Raw genomic sequence first — 21,035 nt, 5'->3', positions numbered from 1 at the left:
TTCAAAGCAGTTCAACACAATAATACAACATCTGTCTGAATTGACTGACCACATCCAAAATACCTTGTGGTATCATGCAGTGATTTTTAAAGTCATCTTTTGACTTCCACTGCACCAGTTGATCTAAACTTTTTATTTACCAGATTCTCTTCCACTGTACCCATAGCCCAAAAGAACCTGTTCTACTCCTAAGCAACAGCCATGTACACACAACCCAACCTAGAGGTGCACCCAGAGTGGGTAGCTCGGCTCTGGCAGTGTTAGGCTTTGCCTAGGAGAGAGGAAGTGAGGAGGCAGGACACGTCATCCTGCATGGGCAGGAGAGGGACATGGAATGGGGCTTTTTGTGTTCATCCTTTCCTCTACCTTGTGACTGACCTCCTCCCTCACTTGTCCTTCCCCAACTGTAGAGGAGTGAAGGCAGTGGGTTGATGAGCACTGGTAACATGCAGCTGTGGCCTTGCCCCCAAGGCAGTGGGTTGATGGACATGGATGATGTGCAGCTGTAGCTTGGTCCTGCTAAGTAGTTGAATAGCCCTGAGGAGTGTGGAAGGGGAGTGGCGTGGCGTGGCGTGGTGTGGCGTGGCTTGGCTTCTGGAGGAAGGACAAACAGCATGGACAGTAGAATCTGACCAATGGTAAAGCCTTGTTGCAGTCTACTAGTTTGATTGTGCTGCAACATTTGGTGCCCCGTGTGAGGCCGACTGGGTTGGACTCTGACTACAACACCCAACCATTTATCTTTTATTTAAAGCTTGTGCAGCTCCTCCACAGAAAAGCTGGCTGCCTGCAGCCACCAGCCGCTCTGGTGCAACATGCTGCAGTAAAGGTTCCACCTTTCACCGGGATCTTCTGCGCTCAGAACAGCACCCAGGTAAGTGCTGAAGGTCAACTTGCATTTGTGTGTGCTCTGCTAGGAGCATGGGATGTGATGGTGGGGAGTCCAGAGAGGTCCCTCTGGAACTGACAAGAAGCCACAACTCCTCCTTCCCTTGCAAAGCAGCCAGCCTTGCCGCATGTGCCGCGATGTGCCGTACTGCAGCTCTTCCCAGTGTAGCTCACGGGATTGCGGACAGCGTGGGCTGCGGGAGTTCCTGCTGAGGCCAGTCCAGCATCATGCCCTGGTGTTGGTCAGGGCTAATGTTACACCCTGCTTTCCCCAGCTCTCAGGGGTACTAGTGATGCTTCAGCAGCAAAGGGGGTGACAGCCCCGTCTGACCTTACGAGAAGTGCCTAAGGTCGCCTGCCAATCCAAACTCAAGCCAGGGTGACGATGACAATGCCTCTGAGGAAAGATGTGTTTTGTGTGCTGCACTTCAAGTACGCTCCCAGGAGCAGCAGCCGAGGCTGCCCGGCAGCTGTTCATCCACTGCTCAGTACTGGTACTGCCACACGGCGGATTTCTTCGGCCTTCCTCAGTGCCAGACACATTCACAAAGATCCCAGCAACAGTAATGGCTTCCTACTGGAAAAACATTCTCTCCCCACTTAGTTAGAGGATGGGTTGGTGTAAACCTCTGAAAAACAGTTTGTTGGTGTTTATCTTTGCTGCAGTCACGTATTTTCACTTTGCAGGCCCCGAAGTCTCAAGTGAGGATAGCTGTACCTCTGAGGCTACAGCTGTATGCGAAGAGTACCAGGGCCTGTGTACAGGGGTCAGCACAGGTAGCTTGGCTGTTTGATGGCTGAACTATTCCCTGGCACGGTTCTGGTCAGTGCCCCCAGTACCCCTTCCAGCCACTGCCTCGGGGTGTTTTTGGGGGGGGACAGCATGTGCCAACGACTGCTGCTGTGGATAGCTGGAAGGAGCCACCCTGTTCTGGAACAGAAAGGTTTGATTGTACTCACAGGTGCTGAACCACTGTGCCCAGCCCCAGGGCTCACTGGGGCCCTCACCCTGCACTGCAGAGGGCCTGCAGGACACGCGTGTCCGATAATCACGGGATACACCCCAATACATCCTTATGGCTTTTCCAAGCTTAATATACAAAGCTCCTGCAAACATCTAGTCATGTAATCCTCGTGCCCAGGCTGCTTACATTCAGGGAACCCTCCTAAAGGCATCATCGCCCTACACAAATGCTCTCATGCTGTATATGGATATATTGTGCCATCCCATTATCCTCACCTCACTCAACAGCGACGAGCGTCTTGGCTAGGGCATGGCATGGCTGTTCACACAGCTGGGAAGTTTCAGATCTGTGAGAAAGAAAAGGCCTTGGTACAGCTAGACATCCTGTACAACTGGTAACTGGTACCATGATGCAAACTGGGCATCGCAAGACATTTGCCCATGTCCTTGACTCCAGCACCTGGTGGATCAGGCTTCGTGTTTCTGTGTGCAGGCTACCTGTTAGCGGTGCTGAACAGCTTCCAACTCTAGAGGCAGCAGCAGCTTCTCAATGACTCTTCAGAGTCTAGAGGCATGCTGAGATTTGCCTGAGATACCAACATTGAGTTCCCACAATCATCCCCCCCCTTGACTTTCAGCCAGCCTGTCAGAAGGCCTCCTGATACCTTGAAATGTGAGCCTGCATCCTTTGATCCTATGCCATGTTAGTGTAGGATGAGTGGTGTGCTTGAACTCATGATCACATTCTTATTGTGATGTTGACCAAAACCAAGCCCAAATGTCATATTAGATTTCCTTTTTTCAGCTGAAGTGGGAATTGTTCATCAGCTTCATCAAAACTCGCATCAAATGGTGATCCCATTATTTTTCAAGTCCCTGTTTCCTTCCCAGAAGGTATACCCCGGTGGGCTCTGAACCTCCACCAGTCCTTAGGGCTTGGAAAGTCCTAGGGTACCTCTGTGAACTGGTTGCTTCAGAAGTCTTCCCTACAGCACATTTGCATTCATGTGTGTCATTGCCATCAGTCTGCCTACAGAGTAAGAACATGGCTTGCTCCCAGCAGCTTTTTCTCACACCAGAAACTTTGCAAAGTTTGTCTCTCATTACAGCAAAGCCATTTGTAAACCACAAACAGTGTAGCCATTTTTTGTTCTTGATCTCAAACACCCAGGATTCAGAAGCAGCCCGTGTCAGGAAGACACAGCAGTCGTGACATCACACGCTTACAAGTCATGGTCTTTCAAACAAATCCTGAGACTCTTTGCCTCCCTTGTCAGGTTATCCGAAGCCAAAACCACTGTACAGAAGCTAACTGGCTCACAGACTGTAAGATTACACTAAAATTTGCTATGGCAGAGCTTATCTGAGTAATCAAAACATACACCACTGACAAAGCTTAAGGCCTGGTGTGCTTCTTTACAAGCGTTTTCATCCCTGAGGCTGCAGGATGCCCATCTTGATTCCCATTGTCATCCAGTTAAAGCTTACAGAAATTTAAAAGAGCACATATAAGACTGCTGTTTGTGCAAAGGGTTCAGATCCAGCCAAAGCTGATGCCATGCATTAATCCACATGAATTAGAAATGGACATACAGACTGTTACTCAAAAGTAAAAAAAAGATTTATTAGTAGCCAGAGTTCATTGAGATTCACAGATTGAATGTATGTTCCCTATCTGTCTCCCTGCTTTCCTGTAGTTTGATACATCTTAGAATGGTAGAATAATTTAGATTGGAAGTGATCTTAGAAGGTCATCTAATCCACCTCCCTGCTCAAAACACAGCTAAGCTAGCGTCGGTTGGATCTTCTCAAATTGCAGGCAGAGGAACTGAAGGTGCAGCCGTGTGCTCACGTGCCTGTGCCTCCATCTTAAGCAGGCAAGAAGCTGCTGTCTGTGCCTGTGCCATCATACTTTTCTGTTAGGGAGGGAAGTACCTAGCAGATGGACGGACGTCATTGTCACCAAAGTCAGAACAGATTTCTGGCCTAGGCCTCTCAAAATGTATCTCCTGAAGAAAGGTCTGTTTTCATAAAGAGAAGGATGCCGGGGGGAGAAGCAAGCCAAGTTAGTTACATCTAGCTCAGTCACCTTCTAACGACCACATATTTTTCCTGGAAAAAAGTAGAGTCAACCCCCCCAACCTAGCTACTGATGGTATTCCAGAGGACACTGCAAGCCGGCACACACTAGTGACGTCCTGTTCTTAATTGAGTGCCACATAACTACAGGTAATAAGCTGCTTGCTCTGTCTGTCACTTGAATCTGTGCTGGTTTTTGCTGGGGTAGAGTTAATTTTCTTCATAGTAGCTGTGTTCTGGATTAGAGCTGGAAGCAGCGCTGATAACACAGGGATGTTCTCGTTATTGCTGGGTGGTGCTTACACTGAGCCAAGGGCTCCTCCGCTCCCCACCCGCCCCACCGCGAGCAGCTGGGGGGCACCGGGCGCTGGGAGGGGGCACGGCCGGGACAGCTGCCCCCCCTGACCGAGGGCTGTCCCAGGCCATGCGCCCTCATGCTCAGCATGTACAGCTGGGGAAGGAGGAGGAAGGGGGGACATACGGAGTGATGGCGTTTGCCTCCCCAGGCCCCCCTCAGGCTGGAGCCCGGCTGTCCCGGCATGGCTGAGCCCCTCCTGCCCGCCCGGGGGAGTGGGAGTTGGGAGTGGGGAGTGGGGAATGCAGAATGGGGAGTGGGAAATGGGGAACGGGGAATGGGTGTCTCCTGCTGCTTCGCTTGTGTGTGCAGCTTTTGCTCTACCTATTACACCGTCTTTATCTCAACCCATGAGTTTTCCTGCTTTTACCTTTCTGATTCTTTCCCTCATCCCACCACGGGGGAATGAGCGAGCAGCTGCATAGGACTTAGTTGCCAGCTGGGGTTAAACCATGACAGAATCACAGTATCTTTCTTACAAAAAGCCAATTGCTCATCACCAGCAGAAAGTCAGGAATACTGATGAATAGCCTAGAGGAGTGATCAAAATAGTCACTTACAGCTCTATCCTCTTTTACTGTACACTCGGTAGGACATAAGGCGGGAAGGGAGAAGGGTAAGACAAGTCAAAATGATTGGGAAAGAAGAATAATAAAGCACTGAAGTTGTGGTGAAATCTGTGAATGAGAAGTTAGAAGAAAATAACAAATTATCAGCTCTCTATAGGATCTATAAAAGCAACTCTGAATGCTGTAAACAAGATAGTCTACAGGCTGGAGCTATAAAAGGGAGAGTGAACTCAGAGCAGATGTTTGTGAAGAGCAGCCTAGTTAGATCTAATAGATGTCAAACACAGTGAAAAAGGATCTAGGTACCCCTGTCCAAAATTCATGGTCCTCTAACTTCCCCTTAGCTGCTAGCAAATACCCACAGGCAGCTATGCTTCCATTGACATTTCGGGCAATTAAAGAGCAAGAATGTCTTTCTGTAGCCCAAGAGTAAGAATCCACAGACACTGAAATAGCTCCAATAGGAAGGACTCAGAGTAGCACTCCAGATATCTGTAATATTGCAAGTAAGGTCTGTGAGCACAAATCCCTTGGGCATTAAACCAGTATTTCTCACCAGGATAATGGGCCAAGTGGTAACAGCTCCCAGTTATACCTTTGCAGAAAAGCTCTGATTCCACATAGAAACTTGACTACATGGAGAGAGTGAAGAAGTGTAGGCAACCCTTGGTGCCTTGCTGACAAGACTTTCTGTTAGTTTTGAAGTGTCTATCTGTACATTATCCAGACAGCCTAAGCACCCAACAGTAAAAAACAACAGTGATGAGACTTGAGCTGCCTAGATCTGTAATAGTAAGTTACTTCTGAACTACTGGAACCTATTTTAATCAAAGGCAGGTCAAGATAAGATGCAGAGCAGCAACTATTGCCATCCAAAATTACAGCCTGCTTGAAAGTTAGTCCTAGTTCACATGTTCAAGAGAAGCCTAAACTTGTTTTAGCCCAAAGTAAAATGCAGAGGGTGGATGTGGTAACAAGTTCCCTATTCCACTACTTCTGGGAGAACTGAATAACTTTCATTGTTACCAGTAGGGCCCAGTAACTGCTGTGACTCCCCCACCTAAGCCAACTCAGAAGCATACAGAGAAGTAAGCGCAGGACAAAGAGCAGCACAGAACAGGACAGGAACCTGCTGAGACCCAGCTATGCCGTTACAGGTTTTGGTAGCAATGTTCAAACACACACTGCATTTCAGGCTCAAGTTGTTTACAGTGGTTTCCTTTCCACAGCACTTCTTCCTCATCTTGCTCACAGGAAAGCAAAGTCCAGAGAACAAAGTAGGACAATACATCAAGGGTAAGGCTGCCTGGAAACCCCCAGCTTCATATGTTACAGACGCTGCAATGGCTAAGGCATGGTGTGGCCAAAGAGAAAGGACAATCTCACGTTCATGGCAACACAACAGTGCCCAAAGGGACTGGATTCTGTCCCTGATTCACTCATGGAAGAAAAGCTCCATAGAAACTCATCCATTTTAGAGCAGGTTACAAATAACGTGCAGCAGCTCAACATGCAATTCCATGAGAGTGAAAATTGACGTAAGCGTTCTCCCTTGTGCCCACCCTCATTACCGTGAAGCCCCACAGAGTGCACAACAGACCAAACACAAACCCTGCAAAGTAAAAGTTTGTTGTTCCTTGCGGATTTAGCTCTTTGATTTGGCTCCTGTGGGATAAGATATGGGCAAGTGTCAGCGGAAGGGAGGGCAGGCTCACAGCCACGGGTGCAGAGAAGAGTAGTGCTTGCTTATGTTGGTGAGGTACTGCGCTCTGATCTACAGGCCACTAAGCTGTGAGAATGAAACAAGCTCCCGAAGTGGGCTCTGCTCATTTTGTGCACTGACTAAGGCAGGGGTATTGTAAATAAGATCACAGATTTTAAAAACATACTCAAACATGTAAATCCATGTGCAGATGGGGCATCAGTAACCCCAGTTCTGGCATTTTTGAGTGCTTTGCTTTACAGCATTGAACATTTTTTCTATCACAGGTATTTTGTGTATATGTAATTCATAACATTTTTGTGCACCTAAACATAACTCCTTTTATCTCACCTCCAGGATAATCCTACAAATGCTAAGAAGCATTTCTTCTCAGCCAGGCTACAAGAACAAACTAATTCATACAAGTTTGTAGGCTGATCCATTTCTGAGAGCTGATTCAACTACAGAATAAAACTGTATTTTTAAAAAAATGTCACAGCTAGTTTTTAAAATGTAATACTTACACAGCTTCTTGACCTTTAGTAAAGTTCTAAGAAAAACTCCCGGAAAAAAGATAAAGCATTCAGCTTCTCAAGAAAATCTGTTCAACTGAAAAATAAGAGCATGACAGACTGGACTTCCAATGACTTCAGCTGTAGCTACAAAGGGAGTAACCTTCTCCATAAAGCTAAAATGCAACGGAATGATAGACATACTCTATAATCTTTTGCCCTAGTGAATATCAAACATTTATTGAGCTCTTCATTTTCTGTCCTGTAATACATTAATTATATTTGATGAAACTAATCCCATTACTAGTTAGTCAAACTGCAAAGATCTCCTTGCTAATGAAGGCTTTTCGTTTCCCATCTTATACTCTTTGTTAGTTCAAATATATATATATTCTTACTACCACCTTTTCCAGTTGACAGAATAATCCAGTGCCATGATGGACATCTTCCTGACGTTCATTTAAAATGTTCATTTTTTCTTTAATTTTATGATGTCTTTAAGCCAGGAAGTGACACATTTCTCCCGATATTTTGGCAATGTCACCTTTAAACACCACTGACAATAGGCAGTTCAGCTGGGCAGTGTGGTGAAAGCGTTTTCAGTACTACTGCTGCAGATGTTCTAGGATATGTGGTTATCTAGAACGTTGATTTAACCACATGCAAGGCAGAGGCCAAGTCTAACTGGATAGTATCTCTCTAGTTTCAGTTTTGACTAGTGACCCCTTGATTTCAGGAATAGGAAATGCTGTGGAGACAGCAGTGGCAAGAAATGTAAACATCCTCTCAGACTTTAACAGAAGTATTTACTTCTATGTGTCAACTTCCTTTTGCATTTCCTGTTCGATGCCTTGTGATGGTCTCCACTTAGTTTAACAGCAGTTAACATTCACCATCAGAACTATAAAAATAAGTTAACAGATTTTATACACCCTAGCTTTTTGGTGCAGTTCTTCATGAATTGTCATAGGAACGGATGACTACAGTAAGCAGCGTTCACTGATTCATAGATCTGTAAAACCTAGCCTTGTTTCGGAGATCAGAAATGAACTGTCAGCTTCCAATACTATCACCTCCTCTTGCCAGTGGGATGTAACATGCCACAGAAGCAGGACAGTCACCAGAGGACAGCTGCTTTGTTGTGAGTACCAAAAGGGATGTCTAGTTAGCGTTACAAATCCATCAGGGGTGTTCTTTTCAGGCGCAGGTGTCATCTTACAAAAAGATAACTAAAGGACATTCAGTGAAGAGCAGCAAATCAATAGGTCTGCGTTATCGGATGGAGATGCTAAAGGCTGGCAATTCACAGCAGCAATCACCACCAAGGTGAGATACATTTGCCCATTAACATTCATGTGGCAAAGGTATTTTCTGCTTCAGGACATGCCATTTTTGAAACTCTTTCAGCTTAATAAGCTAAGACACCAGTCATATACTGAGGTCCAAATCAGCAGATACAGGTTCCTCACAAGTGTGGAGAGAAACTGTATGATGTATTAGCATGGGATTTATTTTAATTTTTTTACATCTTCCTTCTTGAACAGTTACTTAAATTTGAACGTTACCTACTCAGAAGTGAATGGAGGTAACTGGGCTGAAATAGGCTGGTGATTCATATGCTGCCTCCCAGGAAGCAGCACACAGTTAATTTTGCTGGAGGAATGTAGAGCTATTTGTGAAGTCAGAGAACGCGTGGTGTTTAGGTTCTGGCACCTATCCTAATAGCAAAAAGATCCGGTTACAGCAAGGACTGCTGAGTGTATTGATTTGGCTTCGTTAGTTGGATAGCCAGCACCCAAAACGTCAGTGCTCAGGGTTCTGCTCACAGCCCAGCTCAACGCGGCACAACACAACCTCACCATTCTGTCGATCGTCAAATGGGATATGCCAACTGCTCACAAATAGCTGCAGAAACAAGCCATGAAGGGTAAGACTAGAATCCCAGATCTCTTGGCTCCTAATTTAAAAGACAGATGAAAAAGCCTTTTCCCTGTCAAATACATTAGAAACATTTACCAGATGCAGGCAAGCAAATAACCGAGCGCCAGGAAACCTGTAGGACGCTTGCTAGGTCTGTGACTGTGCTGTGCTGTGCTGTTGCAGTGCTGAATTTTAAAAATGAATACAGGAATGACTCATGACTTCAAAAGAAATGTGAAGCTTTATTAGTAGACAAAATTAGAGGTGTGAGTCAACTGTTATCATTATGTACTAGGAAATTCTGAAAAGTTTTTAGACAGTATTTCCATGAGATTAAATACTAGCAAAAAAATTATTAATTAACAGGAAATGGATACCATCAGTCATCTACGAGGACCTCTCATCATCCAAAAGGCTTTTTTCTCCTTGACTTAAGCTTATATCATCAAATCCTAGAATCATAGAATGGTTTGGATTGGAAGGAACCTTAAAGATCATCTTGTTCCAACCCCTGCCATGGGGACACCTTCCATCAGACCAGGTTGCTCCCAGCCCCGTCCAACCTGGCCTTGAGCCCTGCCGGGGATGGGGCACCCACAGCTGCTCCAGGCAGCCTGCACCCGTGCCTCACCACCCTCATGGTGAAGGATTTCTTCCCAATATCTAATCTATATCTCCCCTCTTCCAGCTGAAAGCCATCCCCCCTTGTCCTACTGCTTCAGGCCCTTGTAAGAAGTCCCTCTCCAGCTTTCTGGTCAGCCCCTTTAGGCACTGGCAGGCTGCTATAAGGTCTCCCCAGAGCCTTCCCCAGGCTGAACAACCCCAGCTCCCTCAGCCTGTCTGCACAGCAGAGCTGCTCCAGCCCTCTGAGCATCTCCATGGCCTCCTCTGGAGCCCCTCCAACAGGTCTGTGTCCTTCCCATGTGGGGGGCCCCAGAGCTGCATGCAGTACTGCAGGTGGGGTCTCACCAGAGTGAAGTAGAGGGGGAGAATCACTTCCCTTGACCTGCCGGTAATTAATTAATTTAATTTTTACTAATTAAAGTAAAATTAAAGTAAGACCCACCTACTTTCATGAACAGTTGGGGAGACTGTTATCTGAGGAACTTGCCAGCTGGGGGTGTCAATGGCAAGGATAAAGCAGATATGAAGGACATGACAGGAATGGTTTATTATTTTATATTTTGAAAGTCACAATCTTAAGTCTGGTTAAAAAAAAAAATTATGAAAAATCTTAAACTGCCTATCAACAGAAGGTCATCCCTGATTGCAACTTCTCATTTTTTCTCACTTTATCTTAGCAACTGGCACTCTTCCAGGCCATCATAATTAATATTTCATACTGTTTGGAAGCAGAGTAGTTAAGCCCTTGAAAGCAGTACTGATGCAAATGTAGTATATATTTGAGACGTTTCAAGTCAGAACTGAAGTTACATCAAGAGGAAGGACAAAATGGTTCAAATTTTTTTTAGAAAGATAGGGCTCACATTGGGTGATAATGATGTATCACCAGACATCCACAAGAATGCACATTAGAATGTAACTATTAGTCTTTTGTACCAGATACATACAGAGACAAGAGTACTTCCACATCCAAAGACACAGGAACTAAATATTTGCTTAGTCTGGTTTTGTATACAGTTATTAGGATCTCAATAATTGGTGGTCAACAACCCCACTTAGAAAATGAAGACTCAACCTGGGAAAATGCCTGAAAACAGAACACAAAGCAAGAAAAAGAACTGTAATTTTCTACCAACAAAATATTACAGACTCAGTAATAAGAACATTAGGTCTCTTGCGTGAGGATGTTACAGTTGCTACTGTCTAAAAAAAACCACAAACAAACAAACCCCCCCCCAAAAAAATCCAAGAACTTGCTTCAAAAGTTTGCTTACTAAAGCAAAGATTTAAAAACACATCCTTATGGTGTGGATGAAATATTTTTTCAATATATGAAAGTTTTCTACATCCCTAGCCTCTCCTAAAAGAATTTGAGATGGCCTCTGCCATCTCCATAGCCTCTAACTACTTCTCATCTTACTGTGTTCTTCAAGCCTTATATTTTTGACTAGGTGTATTTTAGTACCCGCATTCTTGCTACATTATTAAATTCCTAAGAGAGATAGTTTCATCAAGCAATGTAGTATCCAGTCTAATGAGACTTCTTAGATAAAAGTCAACCTTTGACATTACATTTAAGGGATATGGCTGATGGAAAATTATCTCTGTAGAGAAACAGAATGAAATAAGTTCTTATTATTTGCAACCAGCAAATGTTGTTCTGGAGGATTCCCATACTAAGTCAGAAATGAAAACAGCATAAATTATTATTTTATTATAGGTCTAGTGACAAAAAGTCTTCCCTGTTAACAATGTCGCTTGGAAATGGAGAAATAACCAAGGACTGCTCAAGAAATGGTAAAACCCCAAAGTTCTACAGCTAATTTCCACCATCTCTGTTTTCACTGAATAATTTCTCACCTTATTCACATAGATTTTTTGCTCTTTAATTTTTTATTTCTTAGTAGGTACAAACTCTGTTACCCAATTTAAAGGAAAAAAACACCTTTTCAGAACACACTGCAGAAAATCTCCAGTTTTCTTGGACTGCTCAAAGTACAGCACCTTTAGAGCGAACTCTAGCTATTGTTTGCAAATGAACAATTGAAAACTTACAGAAAACACTGCTAAAAGAGACTACAGAAACAGGATTTTGAACCAACCAGGCAGAACCTGAACTGTGATAGAACTGACCTGATCACTGCAGGCAACTTACAGTCACAAGCACTGAAGAGCAAGAGTGGATGGGGAATACGTAGCAAGTCTAGAAAAGCTGCAGTGAAAAAGGCAATTCCTACAGGATGTTATAGAAGAAACTCTTATCTTCTCTCATTCCCAGTTTGCAGGGTTAATAAATCAGTGTCAGGAATGAATTATTACTGACAATGTTATTTCCTTCTTCCTTTTTTTTTTTTTTTATTCTGGGTTTACACTTAACAAAATGTTATTTTAATGACAGAGTTTTATTACTTTTTTAAAAAATAATGACTGATTTTTAATCCAAGCTGAATCTAGATCCCCAAATCTAATACTCTGGGGTCTTAGCAGCTTATCACCACAATACCCACTTCCTGCTCTAAGAAATTTCTTGTGTCTAATGAGCCCTGATTCCATGGAAGAAGTCAAGTTTGTCAAACCCACAGGATGCCTACCTGCTAATGGGTACACAGAGGTCTACAATAGGAAAACCTTATGATCTGTGCGTTGCTGGAGAGATGTTAACTTTAGTGAGTTACATACGCTGCTCCTTCCCCACTCAAGTCTAAACTAAGTCCAATCTCAAAACTGGTTTCAGTGTATGAGGAAACTGACCTTTCTTCAAAGGCAGAATGATTTAAATTATTACTTGCACCATCAACTTGGTATGAGTAGTGTTCAAGTAGGTAAAGCAAAAAATATCCTCTCTTAATTAGAGGAAAGCTACCTTAATGCATCTGTCCTTCACTGTAGTCCTAAATATCTAGATACTCATGCAATTTCAGGGTTGCTATAGCAACATAAGGCCTTCAAATAGATAATGACGTACGGTCTGAAGTCATTTCCAGACCTCATTGATGTCAGCCTCTCTGCTTCTGGCAACCCCTCCCTAAGCTAACCAGCCTTCTTAGTCACTTCTGTGTTTAGCAACATGACTTGGACTATATACTTCTTCCCTGGTTTCAGCATAAATTAGACCTCTCTTTAACGAGACTTATGGTCAACACTGCTCTCTTTGAATACATTTGTACCCAACTCCAAACGAAGGTGGATATCTTATGTTTAGGAAACAAGCTTAGCAGCTGATGGACTCTACAAGCTGGAATGAAACACTAAGTTTGAGGGATTTAACGACAACAGCGCAAAATGTCATCACTGAGATCTGCTTAACTGCAGAGTAAGAACTTACCACACTATAACGTATCCACAAACCTATTAGCTGTGCAATAAGGAGGGTGCAAGCTGGAGGGATCAAGCAGCTGCACGCTGATGCAGTGTATTGCTGGGCTGCCCGGTTCGTAACTCTGAGGTACGGATCTGGTGTGTTTCACAGACAGTGAATTAAAATCGAAAAGGGCTTCGTATATAAAGCCTTTGACTGGCCTTATGGAGATGGTGAACTAGTTGAATAACTAAGATCTCACTGCACTTAGTTTTGGAAACACTGATGAGGAAAATCAGGCAATGTTTATGAAGGTTATAAAATCAGTAATTCTGAGCATTTTACAATGCAGTGACTTCAAAAAAGTGTTTTCTTTTGCTTGTCTCCGATTAAACAAGATCACAGATCTTTGCTAAACATTCTCATTTGTGTGCCTATGGAAATTGCACACTAATAAGCATTTTGGTCCTGTCTGTCCTAGTCTCACTAAAACTGCTTGGGCAAGTCAAGGACTGTGGGTGGGGTGGGGGGCAGGTGTTTGTTGTTTTGGGTGTTTTTTTTTTAAAAAATAGTTTATTCTGTTGTTTGGGTAAATGTTATTTTTTCTCTTACTGAGTTCCTTAGTGAATGTAATTTGTAAATATCATTACACACTCAGCAGTTCTTAAAAAAGCATATAAAATTTAGCTATCATGGAGAAAAAAGTGTAAACATTGCAAATGAAGTTTTGCAACACTTTTATTTATTCTTGTTCTAGCGCTAACTGTCCATATTGTCTTGCTGAAAGGATTCATTAGAATTCTTCAATATCCCGATACAGTATCCCTTACACCAAAAGACTAATAAAGCTTTTAGTGGTCACTATGAATAATATTTCCTACCGCACTTCTACATGTTTTTACTTTAAAAGCTAAAAAATTTGTATTTCTTAGTACCCTTTTCCTTAAGTAAGCTTATAATCAAAGGCTAATCTATAGAACAATTTGTTCTGTATAATTTTCTATCTCACCACATGTCCCTTTTCAAAACTGGTTATATTTTAATTCCCTATGTAGTTCTTAGTATATGGGTTCTGTTTGAACCTTTCGTTCACTTGCCAAATATTTTGCTTTCCATCTTCCAGAAAGAAAGCATAACAAACATTCAAAAAACTACAATAATTCTTGCAAGAAATACAGCTAGCACTAAGCAAAGATTAATTATTTCATCCTCTCTCCCTGTGGGTGCTGCATGTGTATAAATGTCATATTCTAGCACAGAAGCAGGAAATTAACCTGTGTTTAAATTGCAGCTATTCCCTGTACAATAACCTGCTCTACTCAATCTAATAAGCAAGGATTTTAAAAACACGATTCAATCATTTTGATTATTTAAACAGATCTCCTAAAGTCAGATAATTCAGATTTTGTGTTGTCTTTTTTTGGGTTCTATCTTGCGTTTAAAAAAACGATGGAATTTCTTGCATCTTTCTATAATTGGAATGGTGGAAATTCATTAATTTATGACAGGAGGCTAGGCAAAATGTTTTCCTTGCCTATTCTTCTGAACATCTTTCCACTGACTACATTATTTCCATTCTCAGTAAGCACTGTGAAAACAAAGATGGATTAAAGTTAGGTAAGAAGTGGTTTGAAGGATTCTCTCGCACTGAAAGCTGAAGACCAGTGTTTAATACATCCAGTTAAAATGTCACAAATGTACTATGGTGAGGAGTTGCTTTCTATTGAACTTGCCAAATTTGTATGGTGAAACTGTTTCCTCGTGTTATTTTGGCAGAAAAAGGCCAAGCAATTATTGTCATTTTGAAAAATCTGAAATCACAGAAAGTTATTTTCTTCCTTAATAAAATATTGTTTAACAGAAAGGCGTATCTTGGAAACTTTGCTGTGTCATGGCCTGACTTAGGCTCACTTGCCTAACTAGCATAGTTAAGGATGAATGTAACTAGATGCAGTCTTAAGTAAGATCTCCCCATTTTCTCTGGACTGGCATTCAACTGTTTGCAGACACAGGGAGAAACTGATGACTTAGATCTTCTCAGGCTATCATTTGTATTTCATATTTTCTATCTAACTGCTCCATCCTGTGTGGCAAAAAAGACAGATTTTATTAATTATCAGACAAAATATGTAACTGACTTCCAACAAGAACAAGATCCAATTGTCTACCAGAACCTTTTTAACATCAAGAGTCTGTATGAAATTCGGAAGTCCTCGGAACGCACCTTAATCAAAACCAGAAGCTGCAGTCCTAAGAATCTGGAAACAGGGAATAGAAGTATGGCAACAAAAGGGGCAATTCTGGACATACAGAACGCATTCCAGCAGCTCTGCAGTTGCTGTTTCTGCCCCAAGTTTACTTTGGCTTTTGAATCTGATGTGGTACACAAAATTAGATACGTACCCAGGGATCAGGACAGGGGGTGACACAGTCACAGGTATTTCTTCAGTAGCAGTCTTTACCTTGTGCCTGCAATGAAAGAAGGGTGACACCTGGCAAAAATACTTAATTTGTGGTGGCACTGTTCACTACTTGAAAGTGACCTGAAACCATCTTAGTTGGTGAGCTGTTACCTGCAAGTTACTGACTTTATTCTTTCTATGGCTGGCAGCCAAATGCCGCTCAGGATGCCAACTCAGAACGTTCCCCATAGGACTGAAAGAAAATCCTTCACCATGCTCTGCCTCCTGTTCCCTGCCTGCCTTCAGAGATAGTCTGTGGGCCATCCTTAAATCCAGAAGATCTGCAATGGGGAAATGAATAGTGGTTTTCCCAAGCACAGAATTTTCTTAACTTATAGTTTCAGTGGTCTACATGAACTTAAATGATGCCTTTGGGATTTGAGTAATTTTAACAGTGCATCAGGATTTGAGCAATTTTAACAGTGTTTCAGTACTTGTTGATGCTAGCGTATTACTTGAGGATTAGCTCTTTAAGTATTTCTACATATGAATAACCAAGAACATGTTTGCCTGCTGTTGCCAACTTCAGTAGTTCATTATGGCAAGAAACCCACTATCAAATCCAAACGCTTGGTCCAACACCTGTCATGAAGGACATCTGTCATAAAAATATTATTTTGCAAAAGAAAATATAACCAGGGTCTGTTTATATATGATGCTGATGGTTGCTTGGAGAGAAAATGAAAGAGAATGAATTAATAAAAATCTGCCTCACTTTGAACTGTTATATTATCAAGATTCTTATCCAGGTGAACTGCACTGTAGGAGAAAGAAGACTTTTTAAAAAGGCTGTGTTGGCTGAAAAACTGCAAGTAAAAAGGAGATGGGAGATCAGTGCAACATGGAAGCAAATGTGGCACTGAGGAGCGTGGAGGTTGCTGCCCTGCACTCTACAAGCTGGGAAGTCACCATCTGGCAGAGACAGTACTTGAAGCTCGCAAGTGACTGCAGGTAGCAACAAGTGGAAAAGCACCTGTGACCTGTGTGACCCGTCCTATGACAGAGGGTCACACAGCATGCAAGACAAGCAATAAAAGTAGTATAAAAATATGTGCTGAACTTGACACACTCTGAACTGATTCAGGATCTGGACGCAATAGCCAGGTAATGGAGCCAGGCCAGGGGGAGAGGGAGGAGGGGAGGGTGGATTCACAGAGCAAGCAGGTAACTGCTGGCAACGTGGTTCCCTGATCCCAAGAGGAGAGAAGAGAGCCTTTCCTCTTTCCCTGTCACACGTGCAAAAGCTAACAGACCTGCGGATAAAGTAACCATCTCCGTCATGGTAATTTTCTTCACAGGGTAGATCCTAGTTGCCACAGGTTGTAAGATGAAGCAGAACCTCAGACAGCGGCTCCTATTATGCTGTCCTCAGACAGCAGAACCTATTTGGGCTGTGCAAGTTCACTTCCGATTCCCAATGAACTCCTCCGGCTAGGCACAGCGAGCACGCAGACCGCGAGGCCAGAGCTGCGTGTGGGGACAGGCAATGCTCTCTCCTTGTGCACCACTGAAACTTGTCGGTTCTTTGTGCTGTGGGAAGACAAACCCTTTGCTCCCAAGCTGTGAGGCAGGCTGCACAACTAGCAGCACAAACCCTGTCTCGTACGTTCACCAGCTGGTATGTATGTCAGCAGTGAGTAAGCTGTCAAGAGTGTTTGTGTGTACATCTACAACCCATCCAATGACCTACATGAGAGAGAAGCGTCACAGTGAGCAATGAAAGGGCTCTGCACGTTTCACCTAGTCCGTCTCCTGTCTGCACAGTCCCTGGAGGAGTAACTCCGCGGCTGCCGTGGCTTTTCCTCCTCTGCAGAAACAGCCTGAGAGCTGCCCACCTCCGCCCGCACCCCCTCCGGCGAGTTGCCACGGCAGCCCCGCACCTCCCAGCCGGCGGGCCCAGAAGGCGGGAAGCGCGGGCCGGAACGGTCCTCCCCGCTGCCGGCCAGAGCTGCTGCAGTGCCTCGCCGCACGCCCCGCGCTCGGGTGCTCCCCACCGCCTGGACGCGCTGGACACAGTCCCGTCCCTGTGCGGGAGACGGGCTGCGCGCGCGGGACCAGCGCCCCCCGCCGCCCGAGCTCCTCGGCGGGTCGCGGGGCCGGCCGCTCTCCCGCCGGGACCCCCCCGGCGCCCCCCCCACGGCCGGGCCCGCCGCCAATCACGGCGCGGCCCCGCCCCGCGGCCCGCCGGCCGCCTGTTGTTGTTGGGGCTCCCGGCAGCCGCCGGGGGCGGGTGACCAATCGGGCGGCGCCGCCGCCGCGTCAGTTACATTAGCGGCAGGAGCGGGCTGGGGGCGCAGGCAGCGCGCGCTGCTCCGTTTCTCCCTCGGGCGGGGCGGGGGGGGGGGGGGGGGCGCGCGCGGGGCGGGGGGCTGGCGCGCGCGCGGCCGGGCTCCGCCGTTCCGGCAGCGGACCATGGCGGCGGCGGCCGCTCGGCGGCCCTGGGCCCTGCTGTGCCTGGCGGCGGCCGCGCTGCTCTGCCCCGGAGCGGCCGGTGAGTGCACGCGTGTCCGGGGGAAGGAGCGAGGGGAGGGGAGCGGGTGAGGTGGCGCCTGGGGCGGGGGGGAGCGGGGCGGCGGGGGTCCGCGGGTCCCCGTCGGTTCCTTTCAACAACATGGCGGAGGGGCCGGCTGGGGCGGAGTCGCCTTCCTCCCCACACCCCCCCGCCGGCCGGGCCCGGCGGCGCTCGGGGCCGCTCGTCCCTTTGTTGGCCGAGGGCAGCGGCGGGGGGCGGGTGCGGGGCCGCCCCCCCCCCCCCCCCCGGCCTCGCCCCCTCAGAGCGGCGGTGGCTCCCGGGGCCCGCCGGCTGCGGCCCTGCCTTTCCTGCGCGGGTGCCCGCGGAGGCGGCGGGGCAGCCTGGGGTGTGTCTGCCGGCCCCGTCGCGCCAGCCCCGCGCCGCCGTGCCCCGCGGCCTGCCCCCGGCGCGGCGGGCAGCGCGGACGCGCCGAGCGGCGGGGGCCGAGCCGGGCGGCGAGTTCCGAGGGCGGCGGGCGCCTCGGTGCCGCGACGGCGGCCCTGAGGGCTGAGGCCGGGGGGTTGCGGCTGCCGGCAGCAGAGCTGTGCGCTGCGCACCGGACCGAGCAGGAGTAGGAGCTTTGGTGGGTACCGCACCACAGAGCGGCTTTCGTCCGCCAGCCGGCCGTGCCCGTGCTGTCCCGTGGGAGAGAGGTGTCGGAGCTGTGCTGTAGCGGAGCTAATGCGTGAAACTGGGGTTCTTAATTCCCGAAAGCAAGGAATGGGTATTTTCCCATTAAAAATAAAAAGAAGCCCGTTTCGTTCTTTAGTTTGTGGTTTGGGCTGTATGTCCTAATGAGGTATACAGGTGTTACAGACACCCTACTCCTAATGGATTTAGGTTTCAGTTTTATCTGTAGTAAGTTAGATCGTGATGACAGACACACAAAATTTGCATTTTATAATTGGCCGGCTTCCTAAATTCTTCTGTAGGTGGATTGTATATTGCTTTGGGTTTTAAAAAGGAAGTAGAGACGCACCAGGGTTTTCATCTTCAGTTACAGACGTAAGATATCCCTCAATCTGGATTTCTACCATGCTGTTCATAATTCAGTCTGAGATGGTACTCGTGCTCTAAAGAAAACATGGCTTAAAAGAAAATGCGACTTGCTATACCAAAGTGCTGTGTTAATTGCTTGTTTTATTGTTGAAGAACATGGAGAATCTTTGATGTGGCAACAGTGAAATAAGCTTAAGTTACCCATTGTGGTTCTTGTGTTCTTGAGAAGGTACAGCAGGCTTTAATAATTCAAAGCTTTTGAATGTGACACATCCTATTTAGGTGTTGAATAAAATTTTACCTTGATTTGAGTTTTGAACTTTTCCTTTTTAATGCCTGCCTGTGATCAATCAACAGTTTTCACTTAATCTCAGTCATGAAATTAAGGTCTAAAAGCTTTATGTGAAAACAAGGCAATAGATTTCTGTACAGAAGCTTAAGGATGGAAGTGGTGGTATGCTACCATTTTGGTGTTTTTTATTGGAATAGGGGGCATTCAGGGTTCCTGATGCTTCACTTGTAGACAGGCCTTGGTGCTGGTAAAGGGGGTTAGTTTATCTGAATGTTGTGGTCTGAGTTTGGACAAAGTACAAGGTATGATATCACTCCTGTTACTTAGTATTCTTATCATGGTTTGACAAAATTCTGATGCTGCTGTTCTGCAATATAATAGTGTTACTGCATGAATTAATTGTCTAGTGATATGGTTTGTATAGTGATTAGGCATGTAATGTATCACAGCAGCTAGTTGAACAGTAGAACAGCCCAAATTTGTAAAGTCAAAGTCTGAACTTGAACTTTTTTTTTTCCTTCCTATAGTCTTCGGTCTTTCCAGAATTCTGGGCGTTAGCACAATTGCTGCTAATCGCAAATAAAGATGGAAATCTGATTTGTATGCTGAAATGAATTTAGAAGTACAAATGGAGATCTTTATTCTTTCTGTTTTCATAGTGTTAGTAAAATTACAGTCTAGGCTTTTAATTTTAACTTTCTTTTGTTTTTCTAAAGCATACTCTTCCGTGAAAGATACATTAAAAATTTGTTTCTGGTATCTTGCTGGAAGAGGCATGAATATATCTGTGAGTAGCTTTATGGATGACATGCAAAAAAAACCCTGATGATGCTAAATGGCACCTGCACTATGGAGAATATAATAATGCTTTTTTGTAGCTGGGATTTTTCCACGAGGCTTTATCAGTACTTGCAAGCTGAGGATAGTGCCGTAATAAAGCATTTATCAGTTTTCTTGGGTGCATCACTTCGGTTGCCAAAACCTGCTGTTTTCAATGGAAGCTTTCCTTAAAGAGATGGATGAAATGCATGTGATAGTTGTCCTGAAAACTTGATATCCAGTGCTGCTACTTTACAACAGTGAACTTAATTAGTGCCTTTGTGAAAGGAATGAGTGAGTGATGGTCATGAAGTATCATGGTTGGGGGGGGGGGGGGAAGTACCCATGTCCCAGGTGTTGTAAGACCTAAACATTTTTGCATCTTGAGCCACAAGAATTCAGAGATGAGTCAGGTATATTGTTGAGGGGATTGTCTGAGTAAGAGACTAGGAATCTGACAACATTGTTATGTATTACGCTGCTTTTGCTACTGACAAGTTTTATTGGTTAGGGAAAAAATTACCAGTAACCACTACAGCCTTCTTACTCATCTCCCTAAAATCTGTTACTGTCGTTTGCACATTATAGCCATGCTCCTTTATCCCTTGAAACTCTAAATCTTGTAGAACCAACAGTCCTGATTGTTCTGTTGAAGTTCTACTTCTTTCAAAAGTTGAATTTTCCACAGAAGAGTTACATTGTCACAAGAGAAGGATCTGGAGTTTCTTCTTCAGCATAATGCTGCTCTTGGAGGCCTGAGACTATTTGGTTTTTTGTTTGTGGTTTTTTTGTGTTTTTTTTTTAACAAAGACAATTGTTCATTACTCAAATGAGTTGTGGGTTTGGAGGTTTAGAGTACCTAGTAAGTTTTAACTGCTGTAATACCCTTTGTTAGCATCCTTTGAAAGACAGTATTTCAACATACGACTTCCAACCAAAAATTCTTTGGCTGAAGCTGGTGCTTTATGCTAAACTGTCTGGTTGCAGTAGTTCTGCAGGATGTTAGCAAGTACTATACAGTAATTCATAGTTCTGTGCGA

The 21,035-nt window shown here is 45.0% G+C and overlaps 1 protein-coding gene and 1 long non-coding RNA gene across 2 annotated transcripts in view; both read left to right on the top strand.

Annotated features, from left to right (window-relative positions):
* Positions 1–7,936: 7,936 nt before the first annotated feature.
* On the top strand, positions 7,937–16,425 carry LOC130146942 (uncharacterized). Its single transcript, XR_008821049.1, has 2 exons — positions 7,937–8,210; positions 11,334–16,425. It is a non-coding gene; the product is annotated as an uncharacterized LOC130146942 (long non-coding RNA).
* Positions 16,426–17,711: 1,286 nt separating this feature from the next.
* The window catches only part of TGFBR1 (transforming growth factor beta receptor 1), a 36,676-nt gene continuing 33,352 nt past the window's right edge, over positions 17,712–21,035 (top strand). Inside the window, exon 1 of the mRNA XM_056331332.1 lies at positions 17,712–17,864. Coding sequence (XP_056187307.1) covers positions 17,786–17,864 — 79 coding nt within the window. The 5' untranslated portion in view covers positions 17,712–17,785. The remainder of the gene's footprint in view (positions 17,865–21,035) is intronic.

Source organism: Falco biarmicus, chromosome 3 (genome assembly GCF_023638135.1).
Source record: "Falco biarmicus isolate bFalBia1 chromosome 3, bFalBia1.pri, whole genome shotgun sequence".
Classification (NCBI taxonomy): domain Eukaryota; kingdom Metazoa; phylum Chordata; class Aves; order Falconiformes; family Falconidae; genus Falco; species Falco biarmicus.
The sequence above is the reverse complement of the archived record's forward strand: the minus strand, read 5'-3'. Positions and strand labels throughout refer to the sequence as shown.